Here is a 14,737-nt window from a genome sequence, read left to right as displayed (position 1 = left end):
TTTACCCTTGCTACACAGAAGACTGCATCTCCCCAGAAGAAAAAAAACAAAAACATCGGGTGGTGGGGTTTTAGATGTGCACACCCTCCAAAAAGTCAAAAACTAATACAGCAAGGAAATGCTGAAGGAAGACTGCTGATATCGGTCTTTTGCAAGACAGAAAACAGTGCTGCTAGGAGAGAAGCACTACCCGTAAAATCAAATCTGCACCACAACTGCCTCGGTGACACCAAAGTCACACACACCGTGGCATCACAGCTCTAAGAGGCAGACAGTGCTTCTGGAGTATATACCCCAACACAGCCCATAGATTTACAGGCATATCTAAACTGGAACATTCAGTATCAAAATCCACTTTTAAAACACACATACTGCCAAGCGGAGCACAAAGCGGATGTGATCAATCTTTGTAACTTCAGTAACTGCCACAGGAATAAAGTCCACAAGAAGGTTTCAGTCTGCTTCCCCAGAGAAAAATCCCTACCAAACTTTCCTCTCTGCAAAAAGGAAAGGAGATGGCAACAAACAGATTCAATACTAGAATCCAAGCATTACCACCCACTAGATGCTCCCTCCACCACACTCCAGTTCATCCAAAACATACTTGGGAAGACTAAGATACAAATGGGTCAACATGGACAAGTAAAGAGAAGTAAAACTTGCTATTTTAGCATCACCCTCTCTACAGAGGAGCACAAAGCAAAAGCAGACAGGTCTAAAACACATTTAGTTAGAAAGTCATTGTGTCACCGCAACAGGACTGAATAATTCGCCCATACTTTAGAAAACTCCCATTCTTATCCTCAGCAAAGAATACAGTGATATAGTCATGTGAATAAGTATACAGAAATATAACAGAAGAGAGATTGGCTCAAAACACTGCTCCCCTCAGTAATCATACCAACAAATAACAATGAAATCTGTTTGGCAGAGGGATCTGGTTCTTTCTTTTCAGTAATATCTTTTAACTTTAAAAAGTTGCATTGGAATCAAATAATCAAGCTCAAGATAGTCACAAAAAATAGAGGATGTATTTTTCTCCAAAGATCAAAACCATAACTAACACAAGACATTCATATCAGAAGTTCAGTGTCCAGAAAAACTTTTCTGCCATATAAAAAAAACCAAAAAGATACTGCAATTGCTTTACTGCTCAAGAATTTCCTTGCTCAAACTGCTTAATTCTTCTCTCCTGGAAGTTTTGTCAGTAACTTGTTTTTAACTACAATGTACAAACAATTTTTCTTCACCACCCTCATCCTATCTAAAGCTCTTCTTTTGTTCTGGAGAGTTTTGTCGCATGCTCCTCTATAAACTTGCTCAAATGCTCTAAATCTCTGTCCCCACCTTCAAATTTAATAGGGTTGTTCTTCCTGTCCCTCTGAGCAAAGTAGATAGTGGGGAATCCCTCCACTTTGTAGTGGTCACTCGTCACGTCGTTGGCAGTGGCATCCATCTTGGCTATGACTAGATTTTTCTCATTCTTGTATTTTTTGCCTAGCTCAGTATACACCGGTTCTAGTTGCTTGCAGTGTCCGCACCACGGGGCATAGAACTCTATGAGAACATCATTCTTTGGATCCATTACTATGGTATCAAAAGTTTTACCCACTACCACTTTCACAGGCCCTTTGTTATTTTTTGGCACTGGCTGGGACTTCACAATAGGCTTCAGTTTTCCTAGAAGGAAGCAAAACACATGCTACTGTTAGAACGCAGTAAGAGCAATCCTTATGATCTCCCCCAAGAACAAAGGGCACAGACACATCCTCCTGCCAGGGAAAAGCATCGCACTAGTAAATGAACTTACATTTGCATGAAACACAGGCTAGCTTGCCGGTGGGTTTCAGCACAATCACCTTGTGAAATACAGGTAGCGATTTGTTTCACAATTCCCTAGAACCTTTCCTCCCTCTTTTTATGGCTGTCCATCCACAATGTAGTAGACAGCAATTTATGATACTAGCCCCAGAAATGAGCACCAACTCACACTTCAAAGCTGCATGAGTGTTTTAGGCTTGCAAACATGTTTAGTTTTAGAATACAGCTAGATGCCACAGCATAACCCAAGCAAAATTAGTGAACTGAGGTTAAAAAAAATAAAGGCAAGAAACATCCAAAAGCTTTAAGTCCCAGAGCACTGTGAGGCTGCACATGTAACTGTCACAGACATTGTCTCAGAAAGACCTCTTGAAAAACAAAGGGGGAACAGAGCAAATGGCTTAGAGAACCCTGTTTTAGAAACCGCACCTTTTTTGAATGCCTGCACAAACTGCCTGAGTACATCAGAGTCAAACTCTTCTGGCTCCATTGCATATTTCTTGCCATGTTCATCCAAAATAGCGACATTGACATCCTCTCCACTCTCAAGCAGGCCCAAGTCTTTTATTTCAGAAGAATAGTCTTCCTCATCGGAAACAGCAAACACGTATTCAGGGAAGTCTTTGGCCACTTCCAGGACTTTGCCTCTCCAGTACTGCGTAGCTGAAAAACCAGAACACAACAGGATTAGTAATTTCTAGTTACTTACTGCTGGCTTCCTCCCAAAGTGGAGAAAAAGTAATCTTAGCTAACTTACCAACACGATAGTCGAAACTAAAGTCTACAGAATAATAGACAACCACTAGAGGACGCTTAGCATATCTTTTACCATCGTTGGAAGGCTTGCGATGGCCAACTAGAGGCAAAGCATATTTTAGCACATGCTCTTTAATCTCTGATCCATCTGTAGAGTCCTGCTTAAAAAATTTGGGAAAAAAAGTTGTCAAATGCACTGAAGTGGCATTTCTGTTACATGCTACTGAAAAGTAATACTGATGCATGCATGAATGAGAAAGAAGGGCATGCTATAAACACTATTGTCACCATATTCTTCAAGTCCTTAAGCACTAAAGATCATTTACTATTCTACTCAAACTGAATATTGTAATGGTAAATTATTATTTGAATACATAACCTCTGGGTTAATTTCATAAAGCTTTCTTGAACAAAGCAATACAATTTCAAGGGACAAACGAGTTCCCTCAAGTACCTAGTGGCATACTTCCAACAGGAAGATGCCAACCGCTCATGTATACAAAGAAAGAGAACCTTCAATCCGCGTACAAACTTTCTAGCTTTGGACCAGCTACTCACTTTAAGATCCAAAACATGCATCTTGGCCTCGTGCTTTGACTGAAATTTTTCTGGCTGCATGACAACCAGTTTTCCTGGAGATGCTTTCAATAGTTTTGCAATCTCATTGCTGAAGGTGTGGTGGAACTTGTAATCTTCTCTTAAACCGTTAGCTGAAAAATTAAGGTCAGGGAGAAAGAAGAGTCATCAAGTGAAATGACAGCCTCTGACTGAAATCTGGAGACTGTACTGCACAGAAATTCTCTTCCCATTCTCAATGGGACATGGAGCAACTCAGAGTCTCAGAGAACAGCTCTCACCCAGGGGTGGAGCAGCACGTGAAAATACATACAATTTGAGTAGCACTGTTTGAATGATGTTCAACAACTCACCTACTTGGGTTATTCTCCATAATCAAAAGCCTTGAACAGCTTCCAAAACATATATGGATAAACAGCTATTTGCTTATCAGTGTCCTACCTCTCGGCTTCCCTCCAGATAACAGAAAGCAGAGCTGGAAAGGAGCTCACAAGGTCACTTAGTCAATCTATTTGCCTTGGGGAACAGTTCTGTATCTTGCTATGCTAGAGCAACCACATCAGCTCCTATACACAACTATAAATGATGGCAGCCCCAGAAACAGGCATAGCCAGGGGGGAGAAGAATTGCCCATGCTGCTCTCGAGGCTCTGGTAGAAACCAAGAGTGGCCGAGAGTGGTTCAATCGTGCAAGACACGGGGATTGATTAAAGGGAGCAAGCACTTCAAGAGCCTAGCTGCTTCTGCGCGGTAGCAAATATCATTAACAGGACAATCAATGTGTCACATCAACAGGGTTTTTTCAAGAATAAACATCGCCAGGATGGATCTAGCTAAACTGATCCAGAGGTGGATGAGGATTCTTTCTCCAGGTCAGTCCACCCTAAATAAATCTGGCAGAGCCCAGCCTCTGGAACTGTCAGATGTGAAACAAGCAATAGCAGATCGCAAAGCTAGTAAGGATTTAAGCCAAGAAGTTGTGATTTGTTCCTAGGCTAGGCATTTTCCCCTCCTCTCTAGTCTGTATGTTTTTAGGGACACAATACCAAGAGGAGGTATCTCCTGTGACTGGCTGATAATTGAGTTATAGCCTCAAGATCTGGTGTGAGCTTTTTCCTCAAGTGGAAGATCACCCTTCAATCTTCCTCTTATTCTTCTCCAACCTCCCCCCCTATACTAAGAGCAGAAATAAAGGATCTCTCCATGACCAAAGTCCCAGGCAGAATCTCAACAAAACATACATTTCATTAATATTTTAAAACATTCTTTACCTGCTTCCTGATAGAGCTGATAGGCTTTATCATGCTCTCCACTAAAGACACCAATGATGATGACATCATCCCCATCCCTCAGAAATTCTTGTACCTGCTTGGTACCCTGAATCTGTTTGGACGGAGGACCAGCCTGTTCAATCATGTAGTCAACAATACCTGCGAGACAAATGTGACCCCAAAGTTGCTTAGAGCATTTACTGAACTGAAAGGTTCAGGCATTTTCCCTGTGACATTGTTTAACACCACATTTCCCACAGACACCTTTCTTTCTGTGCAGCCTTACCACCCACAATAACCAGAAGACCAAATAAGTAAGACCTCAATCCAAGTTTTTAAAGCTGTAGTCCTGGATATTCTCTTCAGGTTGGTTTCAGAAGAGGTGATCAAGCACGAGTTCCATGAATATCAGCTGATCTTTAAAGTAACCTTTCTGAAATTCCAGACCCTTCACTGTCTCCTGACCCTGTTACAAGCCAAAGTTCTATATGGATAGTCTTAAATCTTCCCTCTTATTAAAATCTAATATTAAACACTTTGCTAGCCCTTATGTTGCATTCCAGTCCAATTAAAGGCTGCCCATTTACTCATACTGCCACTGCTTCACCACATGTATTTAACTTACTTTATATTAAGAAAGAGCTTGTAGTACCACCATAAGATATTAATATAAGGATTAGGGACAAATTTATACTGCTGGCCTATGTAGGTATAAGAGCAGAGTTTTCCAGGTTTTCCCAACTGCCATTGCTATGATGCTAACAAGTCTGCAGACCCTATAGATACATCAAAACATTTGTGGTCAAGCCCTCAGAAAATAATAAAAAGCAGAAGATGCGATACCGTATTTTTCCCGTGGACCACTGTAGTCATAAGGTTTGCCCTTGCGGAAGATTTTCAGAGTTGGGTAGCCAGAAACATCAAACTTCTTTGCAAGCTCGGTTTCAGCAGTGGCATCGACTTTAGCCAGGGGGATAGGAGGTGTGCGCTTGCTGAGCTCCTGGGCCGCCTTCTCGTACTCCGGAGCAAGCCTTTTGCAGTGTCCACACCTAAAGGAGAGCAGAGGGTAGTTTTTACAAGCCACCAGTCCTGCTAGGTACCTTCTACCTCTGAAGTTGAAATCTTCCAGAATGGAGAGAGTAGAAATGGGGTTATTCAATCTCTAGAGAACACTTCATTCCAGGAAGACTTGTCTTTCCAACCTGAAGCCAGTCTCTATGTCTGGCCCCATGTTACTATAGGTAGTTTCATTTTTAGAGGCCATTTTTAAATTACAGACCCACTCCCTTTGGTCTTCAATATCTCTTGATGTGTTTCCAAATTAGTACATATGGAGAATCTTCAGTGAAGTTTTGGAGACCAACCCTTGCTGAGACACAGATCCAGTCCAGTCTTCAAGTTATTTGTGTGAACCTCCATCCATGTTAGAACTAAGGTCAATCGGAGCTACACCCCTGCACAAGGCAAGCCTCTTTCAACAAGGCACAACAACAGAAAATAGGTTCCCCAAGCACGTCCAGGCCAGCTGTGCTAGGAAAGTACCAGTGACTGACTTCTTGCTTACCATGGAGCATAGAACTCCACCAGGATTATGTCGGCACCATTCACGACGTCATCAAAATTATCCTGGGTCAATACCAGGGTTGCTTCTGGTGGAGGGGTCCAATTGGGGTCAGAAACCTCCTTGACTTTGGCCACAATTGCTGAAATACAGTTCAACAGCTCAATTAGCAAGCTTGCATTACTATACTGGTAGCACATCAAATGTTGGTATCAAGAATTTCAAATCAGAATGGCAAGCATGGTCCTGGACCAAACACAGTCAAGCTTACATGAAAACACTTTCTTAATCAAGCTCCTTAATGCTTTACTTCATTGTTGGTATTGCCAAGAAGGTCTTTAATATTCTCTTCACTCCATAGAGTATCTTATTTATGCAGAGTACAGATCTGTACTTTGCAGCACCTTAGCACATGAATTCTATCTCAAAACAGACAGAAAAGGTAGTTTTTGCCCTCCGACTTAAGCTGGACACATTCATTAAGCAAGAAACAAGGGGCTTTATGTACAGTCAGTGTACAGACCAGACGTTTGTTATTAGCTGATCCTTCAGCAAGCATGAGACTACCTCCTATTCCAGTCAAGTCATATTTCTAGAAAGCTCTCATCAGTAACAGCACTACCCGCTACCTGCAAAACTGTCCTTTAGCATGCAGCCAACTGAAAAGACAGGCAAAATTTTAGCCTTCATAATATTATTCTCCTTAAGTAACTTGAGATCAAAGTCCTTCAACATAGTCGCATGAAGAAGCAAGAGCATATACTTCCTCCTTTTGCAAAGAACTGGTGCTTACCATCTTCCGTCCGAGAACCATCATAGTCAACAGGTTGGCCTTTTTTCAGGATTTTGATGGTTGGGTAGCCACTGACGTCAAAACGACTTGCTAGGGAAGTGGCTGCAGTAGCATCTACTTTGGCAACCGGAATAGGAGGGTCATTTTCCTTCAGAGTTTTGGCTATCTTTTCATATTCAGGAGCAAACTGCTTGCAATGCCCACACCTGTCGGAGGAAGAGTCAAGCAGTTACATAAATCCACAACAGACCCACAGGGGGATTTTTCTACTCTACATTTCCAGGATGACTTCTGACAGGTGTTCACAACCTCACCGTAAGAATGTTTGTCTTGCCATCTTTTCAGACAATAGAGAGAGAATTACTGTAACTATTGTGCTGCTTGTTCAAATCCCAACCTCTTTTATTTCTGCTCCCCTCTTCATTCAAAAGGCAACAGAGTTCCTTATGTTTTCTAAAGCCACCGTAAAAAAAATTAACAACTGCTTTTTCAACAAAATTTCAAACCTTGTACTGTGCTGCTTCTTCCCTGCCTCCACAAATATAATCTCACTCAGACTTCAGCTTCTCCCTAATCTAGGTTCACCTTCTCTACCCAGCACCCTAAACTGAACTAAAAAGAAAAATGAACCAGTTAAGGTGGCCTAATGAAATCTCACACCCACCATGGTATCACAGCACCTGCTCTCTCTCTGGACAAACCAGAGCTCTTTGGGAAGAACAGAGAGTCTACTGCTGCAACAGCTGACATGACAGAGGATAGTAATGCAAGAAAGGCTAAATAAAGCTTGACAAGCTGCAGATGAAACCAAGAAAATGAAGGAAAAAAAGAAGAAAAGTAGTGTGTAGCAGATAGGCTGTACTCCTTAGCCTCTCAACTGGCAGGAGGGGGAGTACAAAAAAAAGAGAAGGGGTGTTTAGTTTGTGATAACCACACATCCTTCTGTTTGGCTAAATTCAGCTTCATGTTCAGTTTTCATGCAGGCAAACTACAGCTGCAGAAGTAGTACCGACAACCAAGCAGGGATGGTATTGTCTGTAATGCGAGTGGCAACAGTTAAAAGGCAACTCCATCTTAAGCAAGATCATGTTCCCATCTCTATTCAAAGACTAGAAAAGGACAAATGAGTAAGTTGTCTTTAAATCACTAAGCCACAAAGGAAAAGAGGTTCTGGCTGCAACACTAACTCAGCAGCTTGACTGCAAATATATCCTACTCTTGTTTTCCTCCACTAACCATCCCTACCATTTTTGTCCATATGAATGCAAGAAAAGATACATTCAGGCCTAAATTCTTTGTCTCAACTATAGGCAGGTAAATTCACTGTAGCTCCCTGAACACACGGGTGTTACTGTGAACCCTGGTATGCCAGCAGAATTAACATCATTAGGTAGATATAGGAAACACTGTTTAAATTGGTAATACAAACAAGCTATGTCCTTACTCACACCACACTCTTCTGGCATGGACAGAGATTTGAACTAGAGAAGGAAAACCTCCTAGCAACTCCCCTGTTAGGGAAGTTTCCTCCATCTAGATGAGGAATTGCACGAGTTCTCAGTGGGCCAGCACAAGGACATGTTAGCAGGCTGCAAGACCATACTGCATGACTTTTCTGGGGCTCATTGGGACCGTTTCTGTTCCCTGACAGGCACAGAGCAGGGATGGCACCAGGGCTGTGCTTCCCTCGGCACAGGATGCCTCAGCATGACCCACATTTGTGGAGAAAGAGCAGGCTGCTGTCTGTTGCATGGTACAGGGGCAGGGAAACGGGTACTTCCACACCACCAGAACTGTCTCCCACCCTGGACTAGCAGAAGCCAGTGCTTCTCCTGCAGACAAGCTACTACTATGTCACCTTTAAAACTGCAACCCAAGCTCACTTTTTAGGAGTGTGTCCTGTCAGGGGAGCCCCCAACAGCCATGCCAGCCAGCACCTAAGGAGGTACCACAGGCTGCAAACCCACCATGGTGCATAGAACTCCAGCAGCACAGTGTCCTTATCTGCAGTAAAGCTGTCAAAGTTTGCATCATTCAAGACTAATACGCCATTTTCTTCTTTAACCGCAGAATCATCATCCTCATCGTCATCATCTTCATCATCGTCATCATCATCACCATCATCATCAGCTTCTTTTATAACAGATTCTAGAAAAGTAAAAATGCAACAGTGATTAAATTGTATCAAGTTTAACATTAAAATAATGGTACCAGGTTAAAGATGGATTAAGTATATCCTGTGGTTAAAAAAAAGAAGCATCAACACATGGTAGTTCCTGCTCCACATACACAATGACAGCTACTTCAGTTTGCAAAGAGCTTGGACGCAGATGTTTCACCATCTCATTTTTGTCCACATCAGCTAACATCAATATTTCAGTAAAGCATCAACATGTATTTTGCACTTCAGGACAAACTAGCAAAACAGACATGAGAATTAATGCATACTGACCCTATGTGACAAGTCGCTACCAGGGTACGTTGGGTATCTTCTTGAAATGGGGGAAGCAAGACATATTTTGTTGTGCTTTTGGGCTCCCAGATGAGACCCAAATTGGAACAGAAGCCCTCCATTGTGCAGCAAAACAGCTGTCCTTCAAGTGCCGCAACTTGTGGTCTAAACATGAGGCGTCTTGTACCAAATAAACAGATGTTATCTGTCCACAATGCTTCTCTTTTACCCTTACTACACCTGTAACACCACAACTGCTTAGTTCTGCCTGTCTAACGGTCTAATAAACAGACAAGGCTTGCTACAAACACAAATGTTATCATTTAGCTACTACCAAGGTGGTTTAGAGGCAGCACTTCAAAACTATGCTTCTGTTCCTGACTGCTCAATCCCACTCTTGCCACCCCAATGTATCTTGCTTTCCATTACAGTGATGTTTCAGGCTTGCAATTCGTTGAAGAGACTTTCCACTCACAGGAGCATCACTCTGCTCTGGATTAGCACCAGGTTGAAAAGCAAGTGTAAAATCAAAAAAGGAAGCGACTGCCATAGGAGTCCCTCATTCCTATGCACTTGGCAGATGCAAGGTACTCTTCTAAAATAAATGGAGTGAAAACTTATTTCAAAGAAGTTTGGGGGAGGCTTATGATTTAAGGAGGCCCAAACTGCTGGTCCAGAACAGGCCTTTCAAGAAGAGATCAGATTTGCTAAATTACTGAAGCAAAGTTAGCACGTGAAACCTGAAGCCAGGACATTTCAACTGGTTCGATCTTTGCTGACATGGAATTTGAGATGGTTTCTTTAATATTTGATCTTTCACGTGTTCTTTTAAACTTTTTTTTTTTTTAATCTGACATCATTCAAGGCAAGCAGACCTTTCTGAATGACTTTAAAGGAATTTCAGTCACAGAACAAGTAATGAAAATACCTCATCCCAAATGAAAACTGTACAACAATGAAGCTAAGGCTCTTTCAACCAATGGGACTCCCCGGATTAGAAAAAAATCCAAAAATTAAGGTTTCTTGTTGAGAACTATTCTCCATTTAACTTTAATTGGCTTTTGACTAAGCTGACAGGAGTTACTGCAGTAGGACTGCAAATCATGTACATGCAAGTTACTTATTTAGGACAAGAATTCTGAAAATACTCTGATTTCACCTGGAATTTGAAAGTTAAGAATGATAAATCTGTAGTATCCAGATACGAAAAAGTGGAAAAACCAAACCCCACTATGCGCAGACCACAGGAACAAGCTAACTGTGGACAAAATTATGCTATTAAATTGCAATAGCTATTTTTCTGTTAGGAAAAGGTATTGAAAAATAAATCTATATGCTCTCAGAAAACAATATAAGCTCCTGGAGAAAATGCATTAATTTTAATTAGGACCCAACTGTATATACCACCACAATTTTAAAGCTTCTGATGAGGGAAAAGATCACAGGAGATCATTTATCACAAAACAGTAGTTACCTGGATTACGTTTCTTTAATTCATCTGATCCACGGAGCAACTAAAAGCACTATTTGCAAGTGGACAATGCCTCCTGTGTGGCTGCCTCTGAGCACTTGCAGTGAAAGGGCTGAACTGTCAAGCACCCTTGAAGCAAAACTACAGCAGTTCTGTACCTACAGGACTGCCCTGGTGAAAAGGCACGTTTTCAGCAGTCAAACCTTCTGTTTACACGCATGCCCAGCCTTTCTGAGGGCTATGTTTCACCACAGGGCATTCATTCATGGTCGGTCTGTGCCTGAATTCCCAGCGAGTTGCACGATGCCCACTGCTTTTCCAAGCAAATCGCTTCAGACTTGATTTTTCCTGACACAAAGGAATTTGAGCAAAACTAGCCAGCCATTTCTGCTGTGCACCTCTGAAACCACCAGGCTACGACTCATTCCTGCTTACTGTGCTAACTAATATGCCCCCAACAGAGAAAAGACCACTGCAGCTACTGGGGTACAGGCTCGTGGTTTAGAAAGCCCAGAACCAAGTATCACCTACAAAATCATCCTGCACAAGTGTACAACGTTACCACTAGATCTAAACTGAAACAATTTTGTATCTTTCCTTGTAAGTGGCTGTATGCCTGCCAACAGAAAACTTGACAGCAATACATGGTCTGGAGCATTATACACCACCCACTTCCTCCTCCAACATGAGGGCAGAACAGGAGCACTTAACAGCAGGACTCTAGCTTTTCCCAACTGGCTTAAGGAGGGCATGTATTTCCACAAAAAAAAAAAAAAAATCACCACACTTATAAATTGGTCCTTAAGGGTGCAAACTCATTCTCTGAGGTCTCCAGCTTCACCAACACCTAGGGTTATCACAGCTACCTCTAACATCCCCTTTAGCGTTGGCACTGAAAGACCTGCTTCAAGGACCTGACCAAGTAGGGGAGAAGTAAGCAGGACTTTTATCATTAAGAGCAAGAAACTTTCCTCTGCATTAATGATTTACAATTTGAAGAGAACAGATTCAGGTGTCTCAGACTCATCCTGTAATGGCAGAAACAGCTAATAAATATTTGCATAAAACAGCTCATGAAAATAAAACAACCACACCCAAATTGAAGTGCCTCTGTTTCTTAAATCTACTTGCAAAGCAGGTGGACAAACCAACAAGTGAGAGCTGTGGCTAAACCTGCCCTCCGGTAAAATATGGACCACTCCCTTTTACCTCAACAAAGCACTTCCACAAATTTCAACATACAAGTGAAAAAACGTGATGAAGATGGCACTCATTTTAAGACTTCAGGTACATGATGCTGGGCAGCAGGCTTTCTTCAGCATGACAGCTACTCTAAACAAAATTAATTCCTACAGTAACTTCACAGAACTTTCACCATTTATTCTAAGTCTGGCCTAGTAGCTTTTTCTTATGTAGGGTGAATCCCATATGAAAATGTTGCATCCAGACATCAGTGACTTCAGCGTTCCGCCTGAAAGTTTCAAGGAGGACACTGCAGAGTCTGTTCCCCAATTTGATAAGCTCAGTTTTCAGAAACCCAGAAGGCAAGACTCATAATCTGTTGCCAGGGCATTCAAAAGCCTTTTTATGAAAGCAGTCTTCCTCAATGTTATCTATAGTGGATCCTCTACAAAATCCCTCCTTTTCCTTCATCAGGATGCAAAGGGTGTAACAGTCATGAACTAGGCTTATCTTGCTGTGAGCATATTTGCCTCACTGTCCTAGCCAAACTTCACTTCCAAAATCACACAGTGCAAGCCTGGCTTCATCTTTTTTTTTCATCTCCTGAACAATTGACTTATACAAAGTCACTTGCCTGTTGCAAGTAAATTTATTCCACTTCATGCAGGTCTGCATTTCAAGGGCAAAAATGGAAATCCTTAACCACATGCCTTTTTAAAGCAAAGGCCTGGTAGAGCCTAGTTCATGATTTATACACAACTTTGAGACACACAATAGAAATCGGAAAACTATTCAAGCTGTGTAAAGGATTAGTGCTCAACTTGCACAGGGGAGGAAATACTTTCATCACTGTGCATCTCTGATCCTGAGAACTCATATAACGAGAGGAACAGCACACGTGGGAAACACTGATGAGTGCCGGGCCCACGAGAAGCTGACCTACTGTTGTCAGACACAGGGCCCAGGCTTCACTGTAACATCACAGGTTCTTCATCATCTGAAGGTAGGAGGGGAAACCAGTGCTAGGCTTTGTCACATTGCTACAAAGCAGTAGGTGTTCTAGCTGAAAGCAGAGAAACAGACATAATATGTGTATTTCACCTTAGAATTAAAAGAAAAGCTTCCCAGGAAGATTCTGTATCTTACTGCAGATGCTATATCCTACAAAAAACCTCACCCATATCTCTTGATCCTTATTCTACAGATCATACAGTCAGTCACACAGATAAGGTACCTCATACAAATGTGTTTCTTTAAGTTTTTGGGCCTGTTCACTAAGCAAGAATTTGCAGGACAGTAGTTCATCCATAACCCGGTCTCCCTGAACTAACACTTAGTGTATAGCAGCGTAGGAAATATGAAAAGTGCAGGATTTCTCAAAATCCACACGAAAGGTACTTAAAACCTAAAAAGAAGCACTTTCAAACGCCTGCCAGCTACATAGACGTACTAAACTTATTAAGTCAGAGTAGTTTTGTTCAGCTGGTTTTGGAAAGGACAAGACAAGAATCAATGAAATTCAAAGACAATGGGAAGAAACACCAAGACACTAGCAACGCGTGGCCTTCCTTTTGGGAGAAGATATACAGGCAGTTTGAAATAAACGCACAGATCTCCTGAACTAAGGGGTGAGGAAAAGCGGGCTCCGTCGGACAACGAAATTGCAAATGCAGTGGTAATTCAAAAGTCAGTAGTTGCCAACACGGCAATTACTAATTGCTAGCTTTTAACTCCGCGTTTAGAAGAGGCGAGGCAGAGCTGCCGCACAGCGAAGGAGAAAGGAACAGCGCTGTGACAGGCAGCCTCTCCGAGACACCAAGGCCTTCGCGGAGGGGGGGACCAGCGCCCTGCCCCCGCCGGCTCTGCCCGCAGGCCTGCGGGGAACCAGCCGGCCGCGGCCCGCCCCTTCGGCCCCCCGCGCTCACCTCCGTCGCCGCCGTCCTCCTCCTCGGCCGCCGCGCTCCGCGCCAGGAGGGCGATCTGGGCCAGCCCCAGCAGCAGCACCAGCACCCACAGCCCGCTCGGCCTCATCCTCCCGCCGCTGCCCAGGCCGGTCCGGCCGCCCCTTCCGAGCGCAAGCGGCCGCAGCGGAGGGCGCGCGGAAAATTAGACGCTTGCCCTGAGGTGCCTCTCCCCCATTGGCTGCCGGGGGTGCCAACCAACCGCCGGCTGCCACGCGGGTCAGGCGCAGCCGCCCTCGGAGCCGTGCGGGGAAGGGGAGAGGGGAGGAGCGCCCCCCCCCACGGGCGGAAAGCCACATCGCCCTTCGGGATTGGCGGGCTGCGCCAGGGGGCGGGCGCAAAGCGGGGGCAGCCTGTGAGAGCACGTCGCGTACGCAGGGGGCGGGGCTTCCCCTGCGCGGGGGGCGAGCGCCACCCGCGGCCCCTGGGGGCTCAGGGCGGCGGGAGCCCCCGGCGTTGATTTTTGTTGTTTAAGTCACTTATTGCCGCGGACTGAGGAGTTTGACGGTGTCTGGGGGCTCCCGGGGATGGGCCGCAGCCAGCCCGTCTGTAATGCCATAGTGGATGACCGTAAGCAAAGGCGTTACAGGCCTCGGGGAGATAAAAGCGCGTGCAGCCGCCTGTCTGAATGCCTTATGCTTAACTGTTTCTGTTTCCAAAAAGCTGTGGTGAAATCGGAGTCTTTTAGCAAGGTTATAAGAGAGCAGGAATTCGCCGAGTCAGGTTTTTCTGAGTGTATTGGCTCCCTACTCTTAAACAAACCCACAAACATAAACCTTTGGAGAAGTGATCCATCCCCTTTCCGCTTCCTGACATAGCTATGGCACTTTTTTTTTTTTTTTTTTTTTTTTTAAATTATCATGGTTTGAGCTCCGAGGGCGACTGAGCACCGTG

General features: G+C 43.6%; 1 protein-coding gene across 5 annotated transcripts; it reads right to left on the bottom strand.

The window, feature by feature from the left end:
• Positions 1 to 1,009: 1,009 nt before the first annotated feature.
• PDIA4 (protein disulfide isomerase family A member 4) lies at positions 1,010 to 14,019 on the bottom strand. 5 transcript variants are annotated; one of them, XM_074900866.1, is made up of 10 exons: positions 13,817 to 14,019; positions 8,745 to 8,925; positions 6,778 to 6,983; positions 5,988 to 6,126; positions 5,267 to 5,472; positions 4,424 to 4,582; positions 3,136 to 3,287; positions 2,579 to 2,738; positions 2,251 to 2,484; positions 1,010 to 1,680 (listed from the first exon to the last, which is right to left on the bottom strand). In XM_074900866.1, exons 1-10 carry the CDS (start codon positions 13,911 to 13,913, stop codon positions 1,265 to 1,267), a joined length of 1,950 nt encoding a protein of 649 aa, XP_074756967.1. In that variant the 5' UTR covers positions 13,914 to 14,019; the 3' UTR covers positions 1,010 to 1,264. The 5 variants fall into 5 exon arrangements, with proteins under 5 accessions (XP_074756967.1, XP_074756968.1, XP_074756969.1 ...); XM_074900867.1 differs by having other exon boundaries at positions 2,579 to 2,735; positions 13,817 to 14,018; XM_074900868.1 differs by having other exon boundaries at positions 2,579 to 2,735; positions 8,745 to 8,907; positions 13,820 to 14,018.
• Positions 14,020 to 14,737: the final 718 nt, after the last annotated feature.

The sequence above is a fragment of the Athene noctua genome, chromosome 2 (assembly GCF_965140245.1).
Source record: "Athene noctua chromosome 2, bAthNoc1.hap1.1, whole genome shotgun sequence".
Taxonomy (NCBI): domain Eukaryota; kingdom Metazoa; phylum Chordata; class Aves; order Strigiformes; family Strigidae; genus Athene; species Athene noctua.
This window is presented reverse-complemented; position numbering and strand designations above follow the sequence as displayed.